Source organism: Equus przewalskii, unplaced genomic scaffold (genome assembly GCF_037783145.1).
Source record: "Equus przewalskii isolate Varuska unplaced genomic scaffold, EquPr2 ChrUn-13, whole genome shotgun sequence".
In the NCBI taxonomy this organism is placed as follows: Eukaryota; Metazoa; Chordata; class Mammalia; order Perissodactyla; family Equidae; genus Equus; species Equus przewalskii.
In genome coordinates this window covers 10,259,523-10,287,515 of record NW_027228750.1, presented here as the reverse complement: position 1 = coordinate 10,287,515, position 27,993 = coordinate 10,259,523, and the positions used below count along the sequence as shown (strand labels likewise).

Here is a 27,993-nt window from a genome sequence, read left to right as displayed (position 1 = left end):
TAGCTCCTGGCTCCCAGTTTTTCTCTCCATCCCTTCTATTATCATTTTTTTGGTGGCTTCACCATCTGTGAGGGTGATCTATCCTTGTGGACTGTCTTCTTTCTATAATCTCTCCGTCTAGCTAGTCTTATATGTGCCTAAGGCCTCGCAGGTCCTTAAACTCCTCATTTCCAGCAACCTTTTCTTTTTCTTCATCTCAATTCCTGCTCCCATGGTCACACTCTTCACTTTCTTACCACTAGAAATTTCCCCACCTTACTAGAGGGGAAGGGAGAGGCAGGAGGGCCAAAAGGGTGACTGGGCACATGTGTATGGTGATGGCGGTAATTAGTCTTTGGGTGGTGAACATGATGTAATCTACACAGAAATCGAAGTATAATGATGTACACGTGAAATTCACATAATGTTATAAGCTAGTGTTACCTCAATAATAAAATAAAAAGAAACTTCACCACCTCCACAATTTCAATTTAAAGTTTTCCTCTCTCCTACCACTAACGCTTATGGTTCCAGTCCTCTTGGTCTGCTACTCACTTAGCTATCCTTAACCTTACTGCTTCTCACTCTCTGTTAGCCTCCACTTCCTTTCACTTCCCTCTTTATCCAGCTTGGATTCCATGGCCCATGATTATTATACCCTTAAGAATACTCCTTGCTCCTTTGCCCCCATCTCCCTCCATTCCTCTCGCCTGAGTAATCCCCAACCCTAATCAAACTCAACTCTCCTCTCTGGGTCTGCATCCTAGCTGCCCAACATTGCTAGAAAGATCCCACAGTCAGCAGAGCTGACATTGCTGAAGTCATGCTCACCACCATCAAGTAATTGTGCTCTCCTTCCTTTGTGAGCTTCCTTTCCCAGTTTCCCAGATATTCTGTTTCATACTTTTCCTCTCCTTATATGTCCATACACTGCTCTTGCTCTCAGCTAATGGTCTTGCTTTATCCTTTATTGAGAAAATAGAAGCTTTAAACTCAAATTCCCTCATCTTCCCATCACAGAATTTACAGTTCTTCCTGTCTCTCCAGCCCTATTACTCTTTTTGTCTCCTGTTACAATGAAGGAAGTGTCCCTCTTCCTGTTAGAAGTCAGTCCTTCCTCTTAGGTTCTAGAATCCAAAGCTTGCCTAAGCAAGAGCTTTGGCCAATAGATTATCCCTTCTATTAATCGTCTCTCCTTCCAAGGAACCGTCCTCATTAACATATAAAGAAACAGCTCTGTATCTCCTATATTTAACAAAAAACAAAAACCAACTTATTGGGGCTGCCTGGTAGCACAGCAGTTGAGTTCGCACACACTGCTTCAGAGGCCCAGGGTTCACTGGTTTGGATCCTGGGTGTTGACCTATGCACTGCTTGTCAAGCCATGCTGTGGCAGGCATCCCACATATAAAGTAGAGGAAGATGGGCACAGATGTTAGCTCAGGGCCAGTCTTCCTCAGCAAAAAGAGGAGGATTGGCAGCAGATGTTAGCTCAGGGCTAATCTTCCTAAAAAAAAAAAAAACAACTTCTCATCCCCTTCAACCACTGTCCCACTTCTCTATTCTACTTCCCTACACAATTTCTTAAAGGCTGTAGGTGCCATCTCCATCTCCTTCTTGAGACATTCGGGATATTCAAGAGTGCTGTTTGAATGGAATTGGAAACCAGGTTGTAGAGCTCTTTGAAAGAAGAGGTGATGAGGAAACCAGCATAGCAGGTGTAGGTCGTGCTTTTGATAAGTTTAACATTTAAAGAGAAAAAGAATAGTAGTGGAGGCACTGGGCTGAAGAGATAAGGAAATGAGGTTATGTAAGAATACTTGGGGGCCGGGACTGTGGCCGAGTGGTTAAGTTCACGCACTCCACTACTGCAGCCCAGGGTTTCGCTGGTTTGGATCATGGGCATGGACGTGGCACCGCTTGTCAGGCCATGCTGAGGTAGTATCCCGCGTAGCACAACCAGAGGCCCTCACAACTAGAATATACAACTATGTACTGGGGGGCTTTGGGGAGAAGCAGGAAAAAAATAAAAAGAAGATTGGCAACAGATGTTAGGTCAGGTGCCAATCTTTAAAAAAAAAATACATGTCAGCCATTAGGTGGGAAACATGCAATAATATATATATATATCCAGTTATTCATTAAGACCGTGAATTTTAGTATTATGCAGTCCTGGGTTCAGATCTCAGCTCTACCCTCATCTTGAAAATATCGCTTAATCACCTGGGCTTAAAATGAAAGTATCAATCTGTCACAAGAGTGGTGAGGATTAAATAATGCATATAAAACACTTAGCTTATGCCTGGCACATCATAAATTCTTGAATCATGATTGTTGTTAATGGTATTATTGTTATTATTATTATTCCCAGAACATAATAAGATCCTATGGCTGATTCTTAAAAGGCACTCAGCAACTAGAGAACAGCAGCATTTCAGAAAGCATTAGCAAAGCTTTAAATTCTGATCTAAAGCTGGAAGAAAAGCCTGAAGCATTCTGCTTTACAAGCCACCAGCAGGCACCCCTTGAAGCATCCGCAGGGCAGCTCGGAGGGAAACATTCCAGACGCTCAAGCACCATGGGAACCTGGGAGGAGAGACAGATAAACCAGACCAGCTCAGCCACACCCACAGGATTGTTACCTGTGAAGCACTAGCTTTCTGTTTCTGTCTTTTCCACTCTGATTTTTACAATTACAGAGTTTTGAATGTTAAAAATGATTTTTAATCTATGTCTATACAAAGCAGCAATTTAATTCAACAATCATTTTATTTAATACTTTCCAAATAGAAAACACTGGACGAGGTGCTGTGGAGATCGCATAGCTTAGCAGAACAGGGCTTCTCCTCTCAACACATCTTTTATAATCACAGCCTTTATTTTTCTTGTGTTTAGGTTTTGATCAGTATGCAGCTGATGTCTGGGGACCCATGCTTTAAAACGTAAGTTGATGCTCAATAGAGGAGCTGTTTATCTGAAAGTGTAATAATGATTTATTTGTTTAAATTTTTACCTTAATATTTTGTAGTGTTTATAGGCTAATACCTTTTATAAATACTAATATCTCCTTTCCTGGGAAACTGACCCGACCCTCATAGAAGTTATTATTACCTATTACCAAACAACCTCTCTAAATTATTTAAGCTATAGGTCTTTTGTCATCTTCAGGTTTTGGGTGAAATTATACAAAGTAAAATTTTTAATTTGACCTCTGTGGACTTACTCATTTCTTCAACAAATATCTGTTAAATGCCTTACAGTGTGCTAGGCCCTACTCTAGATGCTAGAAAAACAGCAGTGAAAAAAATAGGCCAAGTCCATGATGTCTTGGAGCTTGCATTGTAAGAGGAAAACAAACAACAAACTAGTCAGTACATATATAATATAAAGATGGCAATAAGTGCTTTGGAGAAAAATAAAGCAGGGTAGGAGGGCCATGGTGGGGAGAAGTGTGGCTGTTTTACAGAGAGCAGTCAGGGAAGTCCTCCCTGGTAAAGATAATATTTCAGCAGAGACCTGAAGGAGCGGAGAAGCAGGCCCTGCAGATGTTTGGGGAAAGAGCATCTGAGGTAGAGGGAACAAGGACAAAGGCCTTGAGAGAGGAGTGTGTTTGACATATTCAAGTCGCTCCCAGGACACCAGTATGTCTAGACCAGAGTGAATGAGGAGGAGGGTAACAGGAGATGAAATCAGATGATAAACAGTCTTGTAGGCCATTATAATAATAGTCTTGTGGGCCACTTATAATCTGAGTGAGATAAAAAGCTACTGGAGGGTTTAGAGCAGAGGAGTAAAATCATCTGACTTATGGCCACTAGGTAGAGAATAGACAATTTGTGGGAGCAGTGAAGGTGGCAAGGGCAGAAATAGTAGATGAGTTAGGAGGCTGTTTCAGGGTTTGGGGCCTGAGTAACTGGAAGAATGATATTTCCGTTTGTTGAAATGAGAGAGCCTAATAGAGGAACAGGTTGGGAGCTTGGGCATTGGACGTGTTAGATTTGAGATCCCTGTTTAACATCCAGCCAGACGTGTCAAGAGGCAGTTGGATATATCACTACAAGTTCAGTGGGGAGGGCTCAGCCTGGAGATATAAATTTGGAAATCATGATGTCATCAGCACATAGATACTAGTTGAAGCCATGAGATTTGATTAAATGTCCTAGAGGGAGAGAATATAAATAAAGAAAAGAACCACAGACTAAGGTATGGGACACTCCAGTGTGTTAGAGGTTGGGGAGATAGGGAAGAACCAGCAAAGGAACAACCAGTGAGACAGGAGGAAGGTGCCAAAGGAAAGTACTGGCCTGAGAACCAGTGAGATAGGAGGAAGGAGCCAAAGGAAAGTACTGGCCTGAGAACCAAGTGAAAACATGTTTCAAAAAGGAGGGAGTAATCGACTGTGCCACCCACCACTGAAGTAATCACGGAGGATGAAGACTGAGAATTGACCTTTGGAATCTGCAGTCTAGAGACCATTGGTGACTGACAAACACTGTGGTAGAATGCTCTTAGACTGCAGACTTATTGGAGAGGGTTAAAGAGAATTTTGAAGGAGGAAAATTGGGGACGTTTAGTATAAACAATTCTTATGAGGAATTTTGCTGTGAAAAAGGAACAGAAAAACGGAGTCATAAATAAAAAGAGAATATGAAGTCAAGGACAGGTTTTTCTTTTAAGATGGGAGATAGTACAGCATATTGTATACTGATAGGAATGATCCAATAGAGAGGGAGAAATGTAGTCAGAAGAGAAGAGAGACAGTTGCTGGAATGGTGTCCTTGGATTGTCAAGAGGCATGGAGGTAGAGAATATGGCTCCAGATGCAGATAGATGAGAAGAGGAAGTATATACAAGTTATTTTCAAATTTCTCCTAATTTCTCAGTGAAATAGGAAACAAGGTGTTCATTGAAGATTGAGGATGGGAAAGATGCAGGCAGGGGTGTTGAGGAAAGAGGAAAAGATGTGAAAGTCTCCTCGGAGAGTGGAGGTGAACTGAATGGGAAAAGGCAGTAGGATTGCCTGAGCTATCTTGAAGGCACTTAATATTAAAAATGAAAGTTAATTAAATATTATTTAAATATCTGAGACAAATATATTTAGAAAAGTAAAGAAAACATTAATTACTTCCCTATACATCAGCTTCGTGTTTTTAATAGCCACATCCATATAGTTCTCTACTTACAAGCTGTTTTGCAGAGATGAAAATATGTATTTTAATACAAATCATTAAATGATTAAAACTATGGATTTTCCTATAACTTTGCCTTCCTGTGCTGTCTTCTCTCAAACCATAATTTCCTAGCTTCTTTCTTTATTTCCTGTTTTCTTGGAACTAAACAGTTTGTGCTATGCTATTTTTTGGTTTCTTAGGTAACAATATGTTTTTCTAGTGGAATCAATTTAGGATGAAATGAGAAAATGAGCAGCAAAACTTAGTAGAAGAAAGTGAGTTCATCATTCCTTCTCATGAACTTTTTACGACTGTTCCCTTTCTGGCCCTTTCTCTGCCGTTTTCTCTCTCTACTTGTGAAATTCAAATATGGAAGAGCTCAAAAATAAATCATCTTTATGTTCTGTATTATCTCCACAAATGTAATTCTGACCATCTAGAGTTTATATTTATAGAAAAAGACTTTATAATTCATTAGAATAAACAGACCTTACCTAATCCCAAGATACATGAAAGTATTTCTCAGGAGACTCAAAGCCCTAGTACAGACGTGTGTCACTTAACGACAGGGATATGTTCTGAGAAATGTGTTGTTAGGCAATTTCTTCGCTGTGTGAACATCATAGAGTGCACTTACACAAACCTAGACAGGATAGCCTACTGCACACCAAGGCTATATGGTACTAATCTTATGGGACCACTGTCGTACATGCGGTCCATCAGTGACCAATTCAAGTCATTATGCAGCACGTGCCTATTTGTTTTCTCTTTTCTTTCAATATCTGAAATTTCGCAACTGTCAGTGGAGAAAGGGCAACTCTAACACATTCATGCCCCTCACATACTGAGTATGAATTGAATAGAAAAATGTTTGAACTACTGATATAAAAAGTAAATTATTTTTATCATTATATTTCAATATATATTAAATATGTATAATCACAGTACTTTAGAGCTAAAAAGAATGTTGGAAGTTGTCTAGTCCAGTGATTTTTTTTTCCAGAATATTTAGCCACAAAATCCTTTGCTGAAATGTATTATGAATCCCAGTATATAACATCTTTCTGTTGAAGGGTGAAAAGGTATGGTATGCTGCTACCCACTGAAGTCCCTAGGGAGCTTCATGGAGCCTGTTTAAAAAGTCTTGGTATAATCCAAGTTCTTGTCTTACAGGTGAGGACACCAAGGCACAGAGCAATTGAGTGACTTGATTGAGTATTTGTCTGTACAATGTAGACGTAAATAACTTCCGGAGAGGTTCATTCTACTATTCTCTCTGCTTTTGTCTGTCTGTGAATTTTTCATGATATAAGGTTTTTGAAAGCCTACTAGAGAAACTAACGAGAGTACAGCAGATCCTTAGCATTCTCAGATTTAAATTCTAGTTTTGATATTTTATGAGCAGAAGATCTGTGGGATACATTGTATAATTTTTTGGAAATACAAATTTTGTACCATGAGGCCGGTATTTATGAATAAGACAGCTGGTCAGTCAGCCTGTAACCACCTGCCCTCAACTCCGTGTTGTAGTTCTGTACAACTCATCAAACATCCACCAACTCTTGTAAAAGAGTGAAACTGACTCTGAAAATACTGGTATTTGGTCATTTGCTGGTAAAGTGGATCTAGGGATGGTGTAATCCTCCCGAATGGCTAGGGCTGTGCAGCATTCATATTCTAGAAGGAAGGAAACTACCATTTGTCAGAATGATTTAATGGATGTTACTCTCTTCCGGTTTAATTCTTGAAACAACCCTGTGAGTATTTCCGTATTTTTAAGTGGGGGCAGTGAAGCTCAGAGGTTAAGGAACCAATTTATCCAGGGTCCCAGGAATCACTCGTCTATTCAGTACACATGCATTGATTGCCTACCGTGTGCTAACATTTACCAGACTAAATAAGAGCAGCCCCCCGCTCGAAGGATTCACTGTTCATATGGGAGACGGACACCCAACGTGTGATGTTCCGGAGGCTTAGAAGAGAGAGTCCCTACCTGCTTTTCCTTGAAGGCCAGGAAAGTCTTCACTGAGGGGGTGACACTGAGCTAATTTTTAAAGGACAAATAGAAAATTACTAAGCAGAGGCAGTGGATAGAGACATTCTAGGAAGAGAAAACAGCTTGCACAAGTTTTATGGCATTGTTATAGGGCATGGAATATTTATGGAATACCAGGTAGATAGTATTGTCATTTTAGGAGGTCATTTTTCACATACTCTAAAGATTACTGTGAAATTAAAATAAAATAATCCCATCTCTTTCATTCTGTAATTGAGCTATATTAAACAGTTTCTGATAAGGGATATTAAAATATTTTCAGAACAAAAAGAGTGATAGAATAAAAACTGGCGCACGATGGGCACTCCGTGATTATTTATTCAGCATGGCTGAGTTGTCTATGGAGACTGAGGAGAGCTGCCAAGGCCCAGCTAAGATTTTAGATTCTAACTTTGCCTTAATATCAATCGCCGTGGTTGATGAATTTTCCCCTTAAGGCTGAGTTGCCCCACTATGAGAGTAGTTAATACACATGGCTGAAATGATCGAGGGTTGAGGTTCTTCAGGTTTTTTGAGAACAAGGGATGCCAAGTTGAAGGTACTGCTAAAAATGTTGTGGCTGTGAAGTCAGGCTGGGCAGGAAAGAGAGGAGCCAGAGGGAGACTGATAGAGAGGGAGAAAGGGAAGAGGCCACAGGCTGGGAGCTCTGAAGGGCTGGAAGACAGGTCTAAGAGGTAGAGGGATGGAGACGCTGTAATCAAGCCACCTGTGACCTGACATTCCTAAGAAAGGAACTGACATTAGAAAAACAAGAATTCAGGGGCTGGCCCAGTGGCATAGTGGCTACATTTACATGCTCCGCTTTGATGGCCTCGGGTCACCAGTTCGGATCCTGGGCATGGACCTACATACCGCTCATCGAGCTGTGCTGTGGTGGCATCTCACATAGAAGAACTTGAAGGACTTATAACTAGGATATACAACTGTGTACTGGGGCTTTGGGGAGGAAAAACAATAAAGAGGAAGATTGACAACAGATGTTAGCTCAGGGCCAATCTTCCTCACCAAAAAGCATACCTAAAAAAACAAAAAGAAGATAAGAATTTAGACAGGCAGGCATGAGTCACCATCAATGATTAATGGCTGTGACTGTAGACTCCATTCTTAGTAAGTGTATTTCTTTTACATTTTACTTTTTCTTATAGACTATTGAATGCAGAGTTTTTTTCACCAAGCTGTTTTACATTATTTTAAAATGTAGCTTTTAGTAATTGAAGAGATAGGTCCGGGCCAGACTGCAGAGGGCCTTGTGTTGCCATTCTAAAGAGTTTGAGCTTTATCCCGAAGGAACTATTGAAGTGTTTTAAACTAGAGAGTGACATGTTCATTTTGCACATTTCAGAAAGACCACAGAGAGTGGAATACAGGTAGGCAGACTAGCTAGGAGACTCTTGCAGTCCTGCAGGAAAAGGTACAAAGGCCAAACTAAAGTAATTAGCAGATAAGAGATGATAAATAGGAGAAATATTAAGAGAGAACCTGTGGATTTGGAAATTAATTGGATATGGAGAAATGTGAGTAGGATGGCAGCAGAGACAATACCTAGGATTCTAGTGTGGGTGACTTTGAGGGGTGTGATGGTGGAGACAAGAAGAAAACAGAGGTGGGGAAAACATGCTTAGTTGGGGATATATTGACCTACATGTACTTAGAGGACAATTACTTGAAAATATCCCAGTAGGATATGCAATTTTGGGATTTAGGAGGTCTTGAGATAGAAATAATCTCTAAATTAAGTAGGTTTAATGGCAGTCTTAAATGTCTGTGTCCCCAAGGATCTGACTAGCCTGAGGATTCTGTTGAGATAATACGGTAAGAATTTAAGAATTGCCACATAGTGGGTCAGCTTCATGATCCCTTCAGCTGCCTTCCTATTTTATCTCAGGACACCAAGAGACAGTCTCTAGGAAGATGTGGTTTTCCTCTAGAATATCAACCTCAAAAGCTTAGGGATATTTTATTTTTAAAAAAAATCTTGTTAGGGGGGCTGGCCCCATGGCCGAGTGGTTAAGTTCGCGTGCTCCGCTGCAGGCGGCCCAGTGTTTCGTTGGTTCGAATCCTGGGCGCGGACATGGCACTGCTCATCAAACCACGCTGAGGCAGCGTCCCACATGCCACAACTAGAAGAATCCACAACGAAGAATATACAACTATGTACCGGGGGGTGTTGGGGAGAAAAAGGAAATAATAAAATCTTTAAAAAAAAAAAAAATTTAAAAAAAAAAATCTTGTTAGGGGCCTGGCCCCGTGGCCGAGTGGTTAAGTTCATGCGCTCCGCTGCAGGCGGCCCAGTGTTTCATTGGTTCGAATCCTGGGCGCGGACATGGCACTGCTCATCAAACCACGCTGAGGCAGCGTCCCACATGCCACAACTAGAAGGACCCACAACGAAGAATATACAACTATGTACCGGGGGGCTTTGGGGAGAAAAAGGAAAAAATAAAATAAAAAAAGAATCTTGTTAGAATTTAAACTTGCCCCTCTCTGCTTCACAGCTTCCACATGGAGACAGGAGCCTTGAATTAGCCAATAAAAATATATCCATCACCTACTCCCAGAGAATCCAGCCCAAAAAGCAAATCTGAACAACCAGGGCTCTTTATAGACTCCCTGGGGCAGGTGAACTGTTTACAGAGAAGAAGGTGGAAGATAAAGCCATGGATACTATTGAAGAAGTTAGTGGAGTCAGCAGGAGAGCTCAGGCGCTGAAGCAGGAGGCATGAGGTCTTCCCCTCCAACCTGAGATACGGAGGGGCACCCTCCACCCATAGTGCTGGGAACACACTGACAGACTCCTTCTCTCTTTTCCAGACTCTGGGAAGGCAGTGCCCTTTCTGGTCTCACATTTCTGTTGTGTAGAAAACCGTTTTTGGGGGGATGGCCTGGTGGCATAGTGGTTAAGTTCACATGCTCAGCTTCGGTGGCCCAGATCCCAGGCGTGGACCTACACACCGCTCATCTCACCATGCTGTGGCGGTGTCCCACATATAAAATAGAGGAAGATTGGCACAGATGTTAGCTCAGGGCCAACCTTCCTCAAGTAAAAGGAGGAAGATTGGTGACAGATGTTAGCTCAGGGACAGTCTTCCTCTCCAGAAAAAGAAAACACCTTTTTTTCTCCCATGAATTTTATTCAAGTTTTGAGGATGCTCTTATGTCATTTGTTGATTTCTATTACTTTCACCCTCAGAGAGGTAACATTACAAGGCACCTTACTAAGGCTGTGTATTGACTATACAACCAATCTCTAATAGCATTTCAAACTGTCAGATTCACGCATAAATCAAGTTCTGATCCTTAGAAATGTTTATTTACAGGCCTCCTTCTACATCAATGTCTATACCGATTGCTGGTGAATCTGAATCTCTGGAAGAAGATAGAAAAGGTGGAGAGACTCTCAAAATCCATCTTGGAATAGCAGGTATGAATGTGTAGCTTACTGGTTTTTTAATTTGTGTAGGACAGTACTCTTTGATATCCTAAAAGATTCCCAAATTCCCTCCCAGATTTAAAATTCTATGGGTATATGACTTGAAAAATGGGCCAATAAATATTAGCAGAGTTTTAATTATGCAGTTTTTGGTTAAGTCAATGTTTCATTTTGTCTAAAGTGTTATGCTCTGACAAGTTAAGAGCTATCAGTGACTTACCACCAACATCAGATGCTTCCACTCCCCACAGATAGAACAGGATACTGCAGGATTTTTCCCATTCCATGTGCACAGCAGCTTCTGCTGGTCATCTCTCAGGTGTTCTTCTCTTCCATGAATCACGGTCCCTCGTCAGTGGTTCCCAAACATTAGTGTACATAAGAATCCCCTGCTGGGCTTGTCAGACCATAGATTGCCGACACGGGAGCCAGAGTTTTGGGATTAGGTAGACCTGGATTGGGGCTAGAAAATTGCATTACCAAGTTCCCAGGTGATGCTGATGCTGCTGAGCCCCAGGCCACACCTTGACAGCCACTTCTCCAGGCAAATTCCAGCCACAGTCAGAACCTCCTCCAGCAGGGTGAGGAAAATGTCAAGTTGGCTGGAGAAAAAGGAGTTAGAAGCTTCCTTTCTCCTCCCCTGTTATGTGAGCAGGGTTGTTGTTTGAAAGAATGAAAAGAAAAGTATAGTGACACGAATAACATTTTTACCACCTTTTCAGATATGCAAAGATAAGGTTTCTTATAGATAATGAGGACAATGAAATTTCCAGATTTAGGATCAGTGAATGCTTTGTGTACTTTTTACCATTCCGTTGCCTCCTCCTTTTCAGTATTTACATATTCTGTATTCTTTCTCATATTGAATAAAAACAAAAACTCATTAGCCCTACATCCTTCTCTAGCTACTTCTCTTCCATGTTCTCACACCCTCTCCCCCTCCCTCTTTCTCTCACACTTTTTGTAGCCAAACTTCTAGAAAGACTATACTACCCATTGATTCCTAAACATATGTGCAATCTGGCTTCTACCTTCTGCCTTCTCTTGAAATGTCTCCAGTAACATGATTGCCAAATCCTGGGGGCATTTTTTCTGCTCTCGTTTGCCTTGGCCATTTATTCTTTCTTGAAGCTTTCTCTTCCCTGGGCTCCTACCTCTCTGACCTTTCCTTTTCTGGCTTCTTGGAGGATTCTTTATCTTCTTCCACCTTCCTCTTAAATATCGACGTTTCACAGGGTTTGGTTCCCTCTACCTACTCTCCCTGGTCCATGTCATCTAGACCCTTGGATTTAACTATCACATAAATGTAAATATGATCATGTAAATATGAGTTAAATACTTTTGATTTACAAATTTGTGTTGCCTCCTGACCTCCCTCCTGAACTCCAGGTACATATTTCCAAATGCTTTTGGGAAAGATCCGCTTCATGTCACATGTTATACTGAAATCCATCTGTTTATCTTTCTCCCCAGCTAGACTCTAAGTTCTTCATGATCAGGTCTTACCTGTCTTTGTATCTCCAGCCTAAGGCCAGGGACACAGTAAAAATTCAGTGACTAAGGAATGGATGTCCTCGGGTGTCTCAAATTCCACATATCCGGCACAAGTCTTCCTAACTCTTCCTCCTGTATTTTCTTTCAGTTATCCTGACACACACTTCTGCTCAGTAATTGAGTCCTGTCATCTGTGCCTGCTAAACATCTCTCACTCTCAGCTGGATTACCATGAAAACCTTCACTCCCTGTTCATCCTGTTGCCAAGTGGATCTTCCCAAAATGTAGATCTGGTCATGTCACACCCTTGCTTAAGGTCATTGGATTAGGCATCTGCTCATCTCTTTTCCCATCAGTCGTCTACACCTCTACCCACCCTGTATGCCAAGTGGACCAGACTACTTGCTTTTCTACAAACAAGGCGTGCTCTCCCCTATGCTTTTCCCCACCTGGTCAAGCTGAGGAATTCCTGTACATTGATAAAGACCTGGAGTTGACCTCTTCTGGGAGGTCTTCCCCCAGTGCCAGGCAGTGCTTGATGCATTTGTGCTTTGGAGCTCTTGGCAGCCTCCTTCTGCCTCTCATATTTTAGTACTTGCCACATTGTATTAGAACAGCTTCTACCTCTAAACTCTGAGCATACATTTTGTCTTATTTGTTTTGTACTCTCTATATCTTATATACTATTTGGCACCTGACTTGGTAAGAGCTTAATAAATATTTATTGAATGAATAAATTTTGAAAACCAATAGATAAATGGGTGAATTAAGATCTGAGCTAACCTGGGAGTAAAGGGTTAGTCCTCAATAATTCTTGATATGAACCAATTCTTTGAGTTCAGATTTTGTTATAGCTGTCCTTTGGGTTTAGGAGCACTAGGGTTTAGGAGGAGTAGGCATGCTGGTTTGGATCTGTATCCTGCAGTCTGTCCAGAAAGGAGAAACCTTTGCAGAAGGGCCACGTCGCTCTGAGCTTGCTTGTTTGGCAGCGTTTGTTGATCCAACTGTGTTCAATATCGTTTATAGAACTGCTGCTATAATTGCTGTATGACTCAGTTGGCTTCCTTCTGTATGTAAGTGAAAAACAGTTCTAGTTTCCAAATGTTTCACTCTAATGCAAATGGTCACAGTTCTGCATTCTGTAGAAGAAGCCTGGTTCTAGAAATATGTAATTGGCACCTGGAATATGCACATTATCAAAGTACTAGAAATGGCTCTGACACTCCGTTTTTTGTACATTTACTTTGAAACTGAATACTATGATCAATTTCTTAAGAACTTTTATTCTGAGTATTACATTCCATGCTGTGTTGATTTTAAACCACAGACATTTGCCCAAATTGAAGCCTAGCACTAGCAACACTAATGTTAAAGTAACAAAGTGCTCTTTAGTTTACTGCTGTGATGGGTTTTTGAGAGCGAGATTTCCTGAAAAAGCACACAAAAACCTGGCACTTTTTTGAGAATTTATAAGAATACATCTGACTCATTTTTATTAGAGGAATACTGAACATAAAAACTGAAATAGTTTTGTTTAAGATAGAGTCCTGTTACATCTTACAAAAAATACTATAGTTCTTCAGTAAACTAAGGTATTTGAGTTCTTTGTATTTCCTGCAGTATGGCTGTTTCCATTGTACTGATTTAGGGGATCTCTTTCACTTTGTAACTTATTTTTCTTGATAATGAAGTTGGCAGATTATAAAATTCGCAGATTAGAATACAATTTTAGTTGTTTACCCTTGACTTGTTGGCAGTAATAGTAACATTGTGTTGTGACGCATTGCAGATCTGTCAGCAAAGAGTGCCTCTGTTCCAGACGAACTTGGTGCCTGTGGACATTCTAGAACATCAAGCTATGCGAGCCAGCAGTCAAAAGTATCAGGTAGAGGCTAAAGTGGAGTTGAATTCCTTAGCCATTTATTGCTCTAACGGGACTTGAAATTGCTGTGGTGGGGCCAGCCCGGAAGTGTAGCTGTTAAGTTCGCACACTCCGCTTCAGTGGCCCAGGGTTTGCCAGTCCGGATCCCGGGCGCAGACCTGTGCACCCCTCTTCAAGCCGTGCTGTGGCAGGCATCCCACATACGACATAGAGGAAGATAGGTGCAGATGTTAGCTCAGGGACCATCTTCCTCTCCAAAAAAAAAATGAAGAAAAAATTGCTATGGTGTGGGAGAAGAATGTTCGATGGCGCTGTGTTTGATATTAGTGTTATATCCAAATGATTTTCTCTGACAGGGTACAGCACATGCCACTCCCGGTCATCCAGCTTCTCTGAGCTCTGCCACAGGAGAAATACCTCCGTGGGAAGTACGTCAACAGGAGTTGAAAGTATTCTAGAACCGTGTGATGAAATTGAACAAAAAATAGCTGAACCAACTGTCGATACAGCTGATAAAGAGGATACAGCTTCAGAAATACTCAACAGGTATCCTTTTGGTTTCAGTTTAAATGGGAAAAAAAAGAAAAAACACTTTGTTTTCATAACATAATAAAAAGGAAGAAAAATTTTTTTGTTCTTTTCAAAGATGCCCAGTGAAACAAGATTCTGTAGAGTCTCAGCTGAAGCGAGTTGATGACACCAGAGTGGATGCAGATGATATTGTGGAGAAAATACTACAAAGTCAAGACTTTAGCCTAGATTCCAGTGCAGAAGGTGAGTAGATAACCCTTAAGTACATATAGATGTATGTAGTCCGAGTTTGTGTAATCCATGTGCTCAGTAGTAAAGAGGCAGGACGTGACACTGTCTGTTGCACGTTTGTGAAATAAATCTCATGCCCATAAAAATCAGAAGATTAATTTGTGGTTTATCTGTTTCTAAGAAAGGATATTAAATTTAGAAAGGAAAGAGCTTTAGTTTTAAAAGATCAATTTTAAAAAAAGATTTATTGTATTTTTAAATAATGCATCAATGTCTACCATGTTTATATACCTTATAACAAGGATCTACATCTGCTTTATCATAACTGGACATAAGTACTTCCAGTCACTATTGTAATTTGGAGGGTTGAGTGGTGATCTTGAAATGATAGTGACTAACAGAAGCCTTCATTCCCTCCTTAGCATTTTTACTGAAACTGAAAATTTACATGCCACCAATTTGAAAGGTATAATTATTCACGCTGGTGTAAATAGAGAGCAGTTAGCAATGGACTTAGCTTCATTATCTAAGTGGTTGTAAAGAGAAATAATTAAACCTTACTTGTAGAAATTTATAGGAAGAGCTGTCTTCTTTACTCAGTTTTAAGAAAAATAGCTTTAGGGAAGTTGATGAGAAATAGCTATTAGGGTATCTTGTAAATTGTTTTAAAACGTGTAGCTTTTTTTAAAGTTTTTATTTCTTTAATAAAACTGAAATGTAAAAAATGAGTTTGTCACAATATGAACAATATTTGACAATAATAGTTATACCTACAATAAATATTTTAAATGTGTGTTGCAGAAGAAGGACTGAGGTTATTTGTGGGTCCTGGGGGGCGTGCAACCTTCGGCAGTCGGCATCTTCCAAACAGGTATGTAGTCCAAAACGTAGCTTATTAAAATAGAGAATAGACTGACTTTTTCTTTTAAATGTTCACAAGTAGAAGATGAAGGTTACAAAGTTTATGTTAGACGGAGGCTAGAAAACAAGTATTAGTAGTTTCATGAGAAGAATTGCAGTTCTTAGTGAGGCTCTCAGTTTTCCTTATTCTGAGCATGTTTGAAATTATATTTTGTAAGTTTATTTGTTGATTTCCTTAGATGTATTTTTAGATTGTGTTAAGAGGACCAGTAAAGCATTGGGCAAGGTGCAATATAAAAAGGACATTTAGAAAGGAGTTCTTACTCTGATATTTTGGAAAGAGCAAAGCAAAATTACATTTTCAGTCAGTGGTCTTCTCTGTTATGAGCAGTTACGCAGCCACTCAGCAAGATACACTGATGTTAACCATTCCTGTGCTCTCCTTTTCTCCACCCCACTAGAGTCTAACATACATATTAAGAAAAGTTCAGAAAACTATATCATTTGGATAGTTATTCAGATTCAGATGAAGAAAAGGCACCTGCCAAACTTACCATTCTCATTCCCAACACTGCAGCAAATGATAGTTAGCACAGATACTGAGGACACCTTAGGAATTCTGGTCACTCCACAGCCTGATTCTTGGCCTTCTGTGAGACCCTGATACTCACTGTTCCCACGTAATACTCCTGTAGAGTTCCAGCGCATCTGCAGAGTAAATCAGAGTTACCGGGGGAGGGAGCCCCTTTGGTCCAAGACAGTTATTTTATTCTCTAATGCTCAAAACCTGGAAGAATTTCTAATTGCTTTTTTCTACCAATACTCATTTTACTGAGTACCTCCTATGTGTCCAGCACGTTGCAGGGCCCAAAGGGTACAGCAAACACCTACATCAACAATCAACAACGAACTACAATCAGGCGTGATAGGTAGGTAAGAGAGGGACATAAAAAGATGCTATGGAGGAGTAGTTAGTTTGAAAAGAGGTTTATAGAGGATGTAACACAATTTAGACCTTTCATAACTTTCGTTGACTTATCTACTCATTAAATTCAGTAACTGTTTATTGGGCCAACTCATGGGTGATGGTGCAATGAGGAAAAATCCGGCTCTTACCCTCAGCTAGCATATGGTCTAGTACATGAGGTTGACAAACTATAGCCTGTGGGCCCAGTTGGCCCCCTGCTTGTTTTTGTAAATAAAGTTTTATTGGAATACAACCACACCTGTTTATTGTCTATGGCTGTTTTATGCTACAATAGCAGGGTTGAGTAGTGCAACAGAGACCACGTGGCCCACCAAGCCTAAAATATTTATTATCTGACCCCTTCTGGCAGGTGAGATAGACAAATACACTAAAATTTATAACAGTCTGATAAGTACTGTAATAAGAGAAGTAGAAGAAACTCTGAGAGAACAGAGATGGGTCCTCACTCAGACAGAGAAAACTTCCTGGAAGAGTTGACACTTGAAGAGAGTCTTTGGGAGAATAAAAGATAAGTGAGGGGTTCCCAGGTGGGTAGGAGGGAGACGGATATTCCTAGTAGTAGGAACAAATAGAAGAAACTTACAGGCATAATAATTATAATATATAATTAAATAATAATAAAATATATAATAATTGTAGATAACACTTACTGAGCATTTCTTAGTTACATAGCAAGCACCAGATATATGTTTAATTCAAATTTTACATTATCTCTTTCAATACTCACAACGTAACATTATTAATTTTTAAAAAGTGGGAACAAAGATGCAAAGAGGTTAAGGTAATTTATGCAAGGCCTTAAAACTAGTAAAGGGTAGGGCCGGCCTGGTGGCATAGTGGATAAGCTCTCACACACTGCTTTGGCAGCCCAGGTTCGTGTCTTCAGATCTCAGGCCTGGACCTACACACCACTCATCAAGCCATGCTGTGACGTTGTCCCACATAGAAAAATAGAGGAATATTGGCACAGATGTTAGCTCAGGAACAGTCTTGCTCAAGCTAAAAGAGGAAGATTGGCAGCAGATGTTAGCTCAGGGCCAATCTTCCTCACCAAAAAAGCAAAAAACTAGTAAGGGGTATAACTAAGGTTCAAACTCATGTCTCTGAGTCCAAAGCCCATTCATTGTACTTAACCATTATACCTTACTGGCTTATGAATTATATAACCTACTTAGAGAATTGCCAATAAACAAGTTCTTCTAAGGAGAGTGGCATGTGAAATGGAGTTGTAGGACATGAGGTTGGCAGGGGTCTTGAAGCCATCTTGTAAAAGGCCTCTGTCACCATGACAAAATATTTACCTTTTATCATGTGTATTTTGGGGAGCTTGTGGTCGTTCTTTGGCAGGGAAGTGAACTGTCAGATTGGTATTTTAGAAAAGTAATGGGCCATAATTTGGAGGCTAGATTGGAGCAAGGAGAGACTAGTAGCAGGAGACCAGTAGAAAAGTAACATTTATGGGGACAGTGATATGTATGGTAGAGAGAACATGTGTTTTTGAGTTAAAGAGACTTGGGTTCACATCCTAGCCAGACCATTTTTGGGGTAAATAATTTAACTTAAATTGAACTTACCTCTATTGAAAAGGGTGGTCATATGCCAACGTCATGGGGTTGTTTTAAAGCATAGATGGGGGGCCGGCCTGGTGGCGCAGCAGTTAAGTTCGCACGTTACACTTCTCGGCGGCCCAGGGTTCGCTGGTTTGGATCCCGGGTGCGGACACGGCACCGCTTGGCATGCCATGCTGTGGTAGGCGCCCCATGTATAAAGTAGAGGAAGATGGGCACAGATGTGAGCTCAGGGCCAGTCTTCCTCAGCAAAAAGAGGAGGACTGGCAGTAGTTAGCTCAGGGCTAATCTTCCTCAAATAAATAAATAAATAAATAATAAAGGATAGATGACATGATATACTCAGTAAGCCCTAGCTGTTACTGGTTTAGGAAGAGGAACAGCAAAAGATACAGTTCCAACCAAGAGGGACCAAAATAGCAAATGTACGAAAGCATGGGCTGTCTCAGCAGACTGCTCGGAGTCAAGTCGTACTCTTCCCCGTTGACTTCACTGATGTTGCTAACCTCTATAAGCCTCATTTTCCTCACCTGTAAAATGGGAGTGATGAAAAGTTACCTAACTCAGAGAATTTTTGTGAAGGTTAAGTTAGATAATTTACGTAAAGTATTTAACACAGTGCCTGGTACATAGAAAGCTCTCAATATATGCTAGCTATTTGTGGTGGTGTAATTTAGAGGAAAGAAAGATAATTTCTATCTGGAACCTAGGATATAAAGGCATTTATGTAGTTAAGAATTCTGGCTCCCACTCCCTTCCCAACTAAAGGTTAGAATAATCACCCAATACACGAAAGCCTAACGTGATAATTAGGGGTTCAAGTAGATAATTAATATTACATGCCACAGAAAGGCTGGGGAATGTCAGAGACAATGTGTCATAGTGAAAAGAGAATGGGCCATGGAGTCAGACATGGGTTTTATTCCTGGCTTAGCCATAATGACCCATCTTAGCCATGATCTTGGCAAATTGCCTCTGTCACTTGCTACCAAAAAGACAACTGCATTACTGGAGTTGGGCTGCCTGGATTCAGTCCCAACCTCCACCACTTATTAGCTGTGTGTCTTTGATAAGTTACTTCACTTCTCTCTGCCTCAGTTTCCTAACCTGTAAAATAGTGATGATAATAGAACCCTCCTCATCAGAGTTACACAGTTTAAATTTAATGAGGGAAGACATGTAAATGCTTGAACAAAATCTGGCCTGCAGTAAACACTCAAGTACTTTATATTTGCTAATTAAAGATCTGTCTTGCAGAGTTACTCTGGGGATTAATCTATTTGAACTGCCCACCACACTCGTATACACAGGGCTCTACAACTAGTGGGTATTCATCAGAGAAGCTGATGTGTTGGCATTAGATCTAATCTGTGAGATAAACTGGTAACAACAATGAAACCAGAACCATTTATATAGGGCACAGAAGAGGCACAAGAACATAGTTCAGAAAGGGAACCCATGAGAACGAAGGGACCAGAGCGACCAGTGATAGAGGCTCTGTGAGGACTATCCGCAGTAACCCGGCTTCAGTCTAGTGACTGCACCTGGCCAGCCCAGGGTTGCTGACAGAGCTCTGCATGTGACTCTTTGCTTGCCTTTGGGACATTGAATTCCTGACAAGAAGTCTGCTTTTGTTTCTGTTTTTATGCCTCTGATTTGTCTTTCATCTCTGGCTGCTTTTAAGCTTTTTTCATTATCTCTGGTTTTTACTAGTTTGGTTATGGTGTCCCTTGAAGTGATTTTCTTTGTGTTTTTTTCTGCTTGGGGTTCTTTGAGCTTCTTGGATCTGTGGGTTTACAATTTTTATCAAATTTGGAAATTCTCCAGCCATTATTTCCTCCTCCCCCGCCCCACTTCTTCTGATATCCAGACCTACAAATTCTAGCCCCCAGCATCCCTGAGCTCTGACCGCTCCACTCAGAGAGACCACCTAGCTGTGTTGGGCTCTCCCTCCCTGTGCCACAGGCTGGGAGTATGCGACCTCGGGCAGCAAGCTGGGGCAGCTGTCTAGCTTTCTTCATTGATTTCCCTTCTCTCAGGACCAGTTCTGTGCTGCCTGTTGTCCAGTGTGTGAAACTGTCATTTCCTATGTTTTATCCAGTTTTTTAGTTATTTAAAGCAGGAGGGAAAGTCTGATTCCCATTGCTCCACCATTGCCAGAAGCAGACCCTTTTAGGGCATCTAAAAGCCAGCATGCAATGGTGCTCACCAAGGTTCCTTCGAGTTCTGATTATCTATAGCTATGAGTAGGTGTCACTGGCGTTCTGTTGCAGATTTTCCTATTTCTTCTCTAGAATGAATCAGAATGAACAGGAGTCTCTGAGCAATCAGCTGAGAAGTCCATGGTAGACTAGTAACCACTACTTTACTCCCATTTTTTAGAATTTCCTCTTAAAATTCCATTAAGGGTAGAGACCAGTCATGATGGTTGCTTCTGGTCTTACTGATCTTTGGCATACTCAGAGTAACATCTCGACAGATAAGAAGAAGAGTACCTGGGGATAACTTTGTAAGCAATAACACCCACTCTCCATGCAACACCACTTCAACTCTCCTCCTAATCACTCAAGAGGGAACAAGGAAAGGGTAGAATGATCTTCATGCAAAAATAAATCCAACTGCTGTCAAAAAACTGTGTTTTTACAGGCTTTTTACCTGTGTTTTTACAGGTAGAAAACCTTTATCTTCCCAGACCAAGAAACAGTAGAGGGTGCATGTCTGTTCATTCCATTATAACATAAGCCCAAGGTACTAGATGTGTCAACATTAACAAAAACCCTTCTATTGATGAGGCCACTACTTAATTTAAATATCTCTAGGTACTTTATTCACAAAGCTTGGAAATTTTAAGTCTTTAAGTATTCCCCATATTTCATTCATAGAGGTCAGTTAGTACCTGGCATATTAGGTCAAAGACAAAGTTGCTATAAGAAAGAGACCCAAAAATACAGTGGCCAGGCCAATAGGACAGCTTTGCCTCAGAAGTCGACCCAGGTACCCTCCATTTTGTTCTTCACCATCCTCCATACCTGTGTTGTCAAAATTGGATTGCTACCAGTCCGAGGCAAGGAATTCCCTTTAAGCAAGTGAGACAGAACTTGTTGGTCTCCATTCACATTCCCTGAGGGAAAACTTAGTCACGTGGCCACACCTATCTACAAAGGAATTTAGAAAATATGGCCTCTAGCCAAGCAGCCTGTACCTAGCTAAAACTATGAAGAAGGGGAGAGTAGATTTGGGGGGACAACCAGCTGTCTGCCAGACCAAGCCAGTGAAGCAGTACACGCCTTCTCAAGATCGTTTTCCCTTCAAATCTACATTGCACAGGTATAATTTACATTACTGACCACATAAAGGCATTTGCATATTGATTGAAAGAATTCTCGCATTTTCTAGGAAAATGCATTAAGACACCATACTGCTAATGCAACTGAAAACTATCATCCATTAACTCAGTGTAAGAGCTGCTCTGGGATGAGACTGGGTTAGGATTTATGTATAAACATGTTTGCCGGTATGTTGTTAGGGTAAGAATTTGGAAACATTCCTAGCTTATTGTGGGAATAAGTATGAGAGGATCAGGGACTAGACTAATCCAATGTATTAATTATAAACATTTAAGATTTCAAGCATTTTCTATCTGTGATGTCTTTAAACGTTGTGGAAGTGAAATACCTAATGCACTATCTCTTTAGAGACGAGGTTAAGTAGAACTGTTTCAAACACTACAGCTCAAAATTCTGAAGGTTTTTTTCTCCTATTTTAGGATGGGGTCTGGAGCTTATGAACAAGTTGTGATCAAACGCTAGAAGTCAAGCTGGTGAACTGAAGCCTCCCTGTGGGTTTAAGATGTGGGCAATTCAGTAATCAAGGCACTTTACTCAAGTACTTATGAGAAAATGAACCTATTAAAAAAAATGAAGCACGTTCTTCTATCAGGAGGAAAGCCAAGGGGCTGGCCCCCTGGCCAAGTGGTTAAGTTCCTGCATTCTGCTTTGGCAGCTCAGGGTTTCGCTGGTTCGGATCCTGGGCACGGACTTAGCACCACTCATCAAGCCATGCTGAGGCGGCATCCCACATAGCACAACCAGAAGGAGCTGCAACTAGAATATACAACTGTGTACTGGGGGGCTTTGGGGAGAAGAAGAAGAAAAAAAGTGATTGGCAACAGATGTTAGCTCAGGTGCCAATCTTTAAAAGAAAAAAAGAAAAAAAAGAGGAAAGCCAACACTGAGCTCTTCTCTGAAAGTGCCCACCGCTGTCCTTTCTCTGCCACCAAAAGGGAGCATCCCGTGGTAGCATCAAGGCAGCGTGCCATGTGTCTGCAGGGACATGGCTTCTGTGGTCGCTGCACAGGGTATCAAAAAGCCCCCTTTTTCTTTCAAAACATCCTGGTGGGGAAAACAGCTCTGTACATCTGACAGTGTTGAAGTGTAAAACCTATGATAGAGACGCTCAACAGATTTGGGCTCTCATTATTTAATTTTGTGTTTGAGAGATAATAAGTGAAAGTAATTTAAACCCTGTAAATTCTGTCAAGATAGTTATAATTCCTGTGAAGGAAACCTTCCATATTATTCTGCCTAAAGTATTGTACTAAGTTCATTAACTCTTTCTGATGTAATAATTGATATAAAGTGTGGGTGTTCATGCTTTTGGAAAATGTTATACTACAATTTAAATGTGTAGAATGCTTAATAATTCTAAACGTATCAGTCATAGATCGAATAACAAGTATGTTTAAGTCGGAGATACATGAATGGGTATAATGCCATCATTATGCAGTCTGTATTGTTACTTATTGCAGGACTCCCACTAGACTATATAAGAGATTCAAGACAAGTCTAATAATTGATATGTTAGGCTACCAGAAGGCACCCTAACATAAGAGCCGTTTTATCTAACTGAGTAACGTCCGCTGATTTCAGAGTCAAAATTTAGAACAACAGGAGGAAAACTGTGATGTGGGCAGAAACAGAGCAGCCTTTTCCCTGTAAGCTGAGACTTATCTGAAACTGAAACTTATTCCAAGGAGGTGGTGGATAGAAGACAGGACAGCTGCATGATGTCTCTGCCGTGGACCTGTGGTTTTCTGTTTTAGCGCCCCTTGATCAGATGCTCTTTTCCCTTCTTTACTATGTCAGAAGTTCATTGTTTTGAGGTAAGAACGGAGTATAACATGCATCACATAGAGCTTTTAAAACAGTGTCTGATCTGGATCAGGATTTACAGCCCAGCAGAGGAACCTTAGGAGTTTTTCTGGTCTTACATCACAGTTTCTGTGTGCAACAATCTCAGCCATCTTGGAATCACTTGGTCCCTGAAGAAAAATGTAGATTGTACAGAACCAGTAATACCCAGTCCTTCCTTTCACCATGTCCAAGAAAGGTAATATGTTAGAATAGAATTGCTTTGGTCTAGGTATTTTCATGTTGGCAACATAAGGGGAAAAATATATTATTTTTAAGAAAATATTATTTTAATATCCAAATTTAGAGATATGGAAAATTTTCCATAGTTCAGGTTAGGGCTTTTGTTTTTTAATATGTCAAGGATCAGGTATTCCAAATTAATCCAACACTACTTTTACAACAAACAGATTCTGAGATTTTTAAAGAGATGACACTCTAGTTTAGAATATTTGAATGTTGAGAGAGAAGGTTTTTTGAGTCATGCATTACACTTTATTTAAGATTTGTTTTAAAGAAAATAAAATTGACCCGAACATTTTATTCTACCCAAGAAAAATGTTATCTTAAATGGTAAAGACTTGCTGTCTGAATAAACAAGTGATCTATTCATTATGTATTATGGGGGAAAAAAATCAAAGTTTTTAATAGAGATACGAAGATATTGTTTAGAGAGATATTTATTACGACATGTTTTAAAAACATATTTTTCTATTTTAAATATTATTTCTAGGCTATATTTTTTATTGGCGCTTCTGCAAATGATTTTGCAGTTTTGAAAATGATAATAGAAATAGGTTGTAAGGAGGTTCAGTGAGGACATTCTTCAGATGTGTCAAAGGTGCTGTCATCCGGGCACTGCCCTTCTTACTCATCCTTGGCTGCTCCTGGCCCAATACTTTTATACAAGACTAGCTGTCGGTATTGAAAATGATATAGAATTATTATTTAAAAACAAAATGTGGAGAGATTTTTGAAAAGCATAAAAATCATACCTTTATAATTTTAGCAGCCACCAGATACATCTTGATTTATGCGGTATATAACAAACATTTTAATAAATAGAAACATTGATTAGGAAGAGAAAAGATGGCAACATCCTGTGTAGTCAGTGAAAGTCTGGATTTATTCTACCCTATTTTGTGTTCCATCAGCATACTTCACAATCATATTTCATTACAGTCCTTCAAAATATTTGTTAAAGGTTGCCTACGTGTCACCTTACTTTCTAGTTTTTCTTTTTTTAGAGCATGTGCTGTTAAGATCTTAACCATATAGCTATTGAAAAAAATCTGCTTATTAAATACCAAATCCACTTTTGGTTCCAGTTTGAGTTTAGAAATTCAAATTTAAAACATTAGATCTCAGTAAATTGACTTTTAAGTATTTAACTCAAATTTCAAATTACCCAGTCTCGGAGAATTTGCAGATGTATAACATTTTCTTTTTCTAATCCTGTTCCAGAGAAAAAGATTAATGGTATTTTAAAGCTATATATTTATGATCAGATAAGGAGGAGTCTTAAATACCTTGTTTGGGGGAAATACAGAGGCTGGTCAGGAGCCCACTTCCTGTGACTTATGCTGCTGTCCGAGACCAGAGAGGATGTGAAGGGTGCAAAGGGCAGAGAAGGCCCTGGGCCATCGGGTTACCCTTTGCTGGTTAACTCCTCTTTGTGTGGTGTTGAAGGCTCCTGTATACAAACAACTAATGTGGATTAGTACTTATAATCTGAGAAAGTCTTGACCAAGAATCCTAAAGTACACCATCCCATTCCAGTAAAATACTGTCAGAGTAGTGATATCCAAAGTAGATTCTTCTGTATGTGCTTTTTTTTTTCATGAAAACTGTGAGCCACAGAGGTCCACCACTTAGTCCATTTGTTGCAAAAGGAAATAAGTCTCCTACTAGCCTCCAGTCAAAACATATTCAGATAGCAATGAGTTTTAATAAATGAAAACATCCAGAAGTAATTTTAGACTTTGAGATTTCATGCTAACTAGACCGCTTTGCAAGCTCAAGCTGACAGTACTATTAAATACTTCATTGAAGTACTCTGAAGTGTTAGGCTTCCAGTATATATAATAATGCTCTGAAAGAGACTGGGCTCATATGATGGGGTTGCATTATATTTGAACAGGTCTTTAACTAGGGCAGTTCAGAAGTTATGCTTGGTCAGTTCTCCTAGATGGTACGTCATGTGAATATCATCAAGTGCTGTAGTTGAAATTGTGTTATGCCACTACTCATATGTTGGCTTAGGTACTGTGCATAATTTTAATAGCTGAGATGTTAAAGAATATGAAGTCTAAAAATGTAAAGGATGAAATATGCCTATATTAACCCTATTTTAAGACTGCTCTGGAAATAAAGGCCTTATTATTCCCTTATATATGTGACTTTTCATAGGATAATATATACACAGTATATTTTAAATGGTTGTGTGGGTGGTCTCTAGCTACTCCCTGTATGACAAACTTGGCAAAATTTTTAATTTACATGGACATCATACTCTGCATTTACAAATGTTTATTTTCATCTTATGGATATAACAAAGAAAATTCTATTCCTGATATTCATTGACCAAATCTCATGCGGAGGAAGACATTTAGGGTATATTCAGTTTGATTGTTTTTTGGAAATTCGTCTGATTTTTGGGATCACCTTCCTCTGATGCATTTACTTGATCCTCTGAAAGCTGATACAGTTGTAGTAATCATGTAAATGTTTAAGAAAAAAATCTTGACTGAAGTGATTCCATTAGTATTCTGTGCTGATACTTGGAGAATGACCTTCATATTTATATATTTCTTTGTTTTAACTGTACAACTATAAATACAGGAAATGTTTCCCTTTTTTTTTACAAAAAATAATTTTTTATTGTAAAGTATTTGTAATAATGTAAAGGTGAATCTTATACATGTTCAATAAAAATTATCTTAAGTTTAGAATGTTGTTTATACTCTAAAATTTTAGTTAAGATTCTGTCAGATTCTTGCCCAGATCAAAAAACAGAAGTGAAAGGACCAGTAGAACTTTTTCGTGCGAGTTTCCCTTTCTTTCCTACCAGGGAGCACGGCACAGACTTGGCTGCCTCCAGGGAAAGACATTTCTTTGAACCCTGAAGCAACCCTGGCATGGGCATGGAAATGAGCATGGACTTTGGAATCAGACAGACCAGAGTCTGAATTCAAACTCCCCTCTGAACCTGTTTTCTAATCTAGGGTGGAGATTAAACCACTAAGGCTTTTAGGTTGTGATGAAGAACACATGAGCTAGTGTTAAAAATATGCCGCTTTTATCAAACTGTTTTATCAAACCAAAATGTGCCTTTGTGTAGCACCTACATACATATCTTAATTCTAATGTTAGTCACATAGAAGATGGTCAATAAATGAGCCACTATTAGAGGTTAAGATCATCACTTAAATAATATTCATGTCACCACACCTTTGTACAGACTGTTCTTCCCTTTGACTAGAAGTCCTCTCAGAGAAGAAAAACAATGCCAACACACTCCCTCTGCTGATGTTCGAATTAAAATAGCAATTTAAAGTTAATAAAGAACTTTAGGTTCAGTATGAGTTTGAACCCAGATCTTTCTCTGCAGATTTTCATGGCTACCCTGGACAGTGCTGATTATGAACGGTTATGTGAGTTAAGGAGAAAGCACCCTACTGGCTGGCAGAGTGGGTGGGGTATGAGCACTCTAGGGAAGCCCTCAAACCTCCTCCCCAGCACAGAGGATCTGCCCCCTAGACCTCCCTGCTCACATCTCAGGCGTGGAGTTCCCAGGCCCAGCCTTCTTGTTATGACTTACACCACCTTTCCTCAACACCTAGTTTTTCTCTCCCTTTCTCCCTCTATCCTACTCTCTTTCTCTTTCACCTTATTTTACCTTTTCCTTCTTGTATCTCCATATCATATACCTGGTAGCAGCACACAGAAGAAAGGAAATGAACTCTTTCCAATTGCATGATATGAAATCTGGTAGAGGGGCCAGCCTGGTGGCGCAGCAGTTAAGTTTGCACATTCCGGTTTGGCAGCCTGAGGTTCTCCAGTTCGGATCCAGGGTGTGGACATGGCATCACTTGGCAAGCCATGCTGTGGTAGGCATCCCACATAGAAAGTAGAGAAAGATGGGCACGGATGTTAGCTCAGGGCCAGTCTTCCTCAGCAAAAAGAGGAGGATTGGTAGTGGATGTTAGCTCAGGGCTGGGCTAGTCTTCCTCCAAAAAAAAAAATCTGGTGGAGTAACAAAAATTTAGGAAACATATAAACAGGAAAGGCTAAAATTTAGACATCCCCAGAGTCAGTGATCTCTATCCCATATGGACCTACATAATAAGGAGTGTCAGAGACTTTCCTGTATGAATTAGTTTAGACCCCATTCCTGTGCAATTACAACTAAGCTAAGTTGAGATGTCTCCTCAACCATTTACCTTAAGAAATTGACTTCACCACTTACATCAATGCATAGATCCTCCAGACAGAAAGTCAACAAGGAAATAGTGGATTTAAATGAAAAACTAAACTAGATAGACTTAATAGAAATATATAGAACACTCCATCCAAAAACAGCAGAATACACATTCTTCTCAAGTGCACATGGA

At 40.0% G+C, this 27,993-nt stretch overlaps 1 protein-coding gene across 1 annotated transcript in view; it reads left to right on the top strand.

The window, feature by feature from the left end:
• EEIG2 (EEIG family member 2) overlaps positions 1-25,770 on the top strand; it is a 75,278-nt gene extending 49,508 nt beyond the window's left edge. Inside the window, exons 5-11 of the mRNA XM_008535280.2 lie at positions 2,875-2,921; positions 10,524-10,627; positions 13,920-14,015; positions 14,369-14,558; positions 14,659-14,786; positions 15,576-15,645; positions 21,958-25,770. Coding sequence (XP_008533502.1) covers positions 2,875-2,921; positions 10,524-10,627; positions 13,920-14,015; positions 14,369-14,558; positions 14,659-14,786; positions 15,576-15,645; positions 21,958-22,000 — 678 coding nt within the window. The 3' untranslated portion in view covers positions 22,001-25,770. The remainder of the gene's footprint in view (positions 1-2,874; positions 2,922-10,523; positions 10,628-13,919; positions 14,016-14,368; positions 14,559-14,658; positions 14,787-15,575; positions 15,646-21,957) is intronic.
• The last annotated feature ends 2,223 nt before the right edge of the window (positions 25,771-27,993 follow it).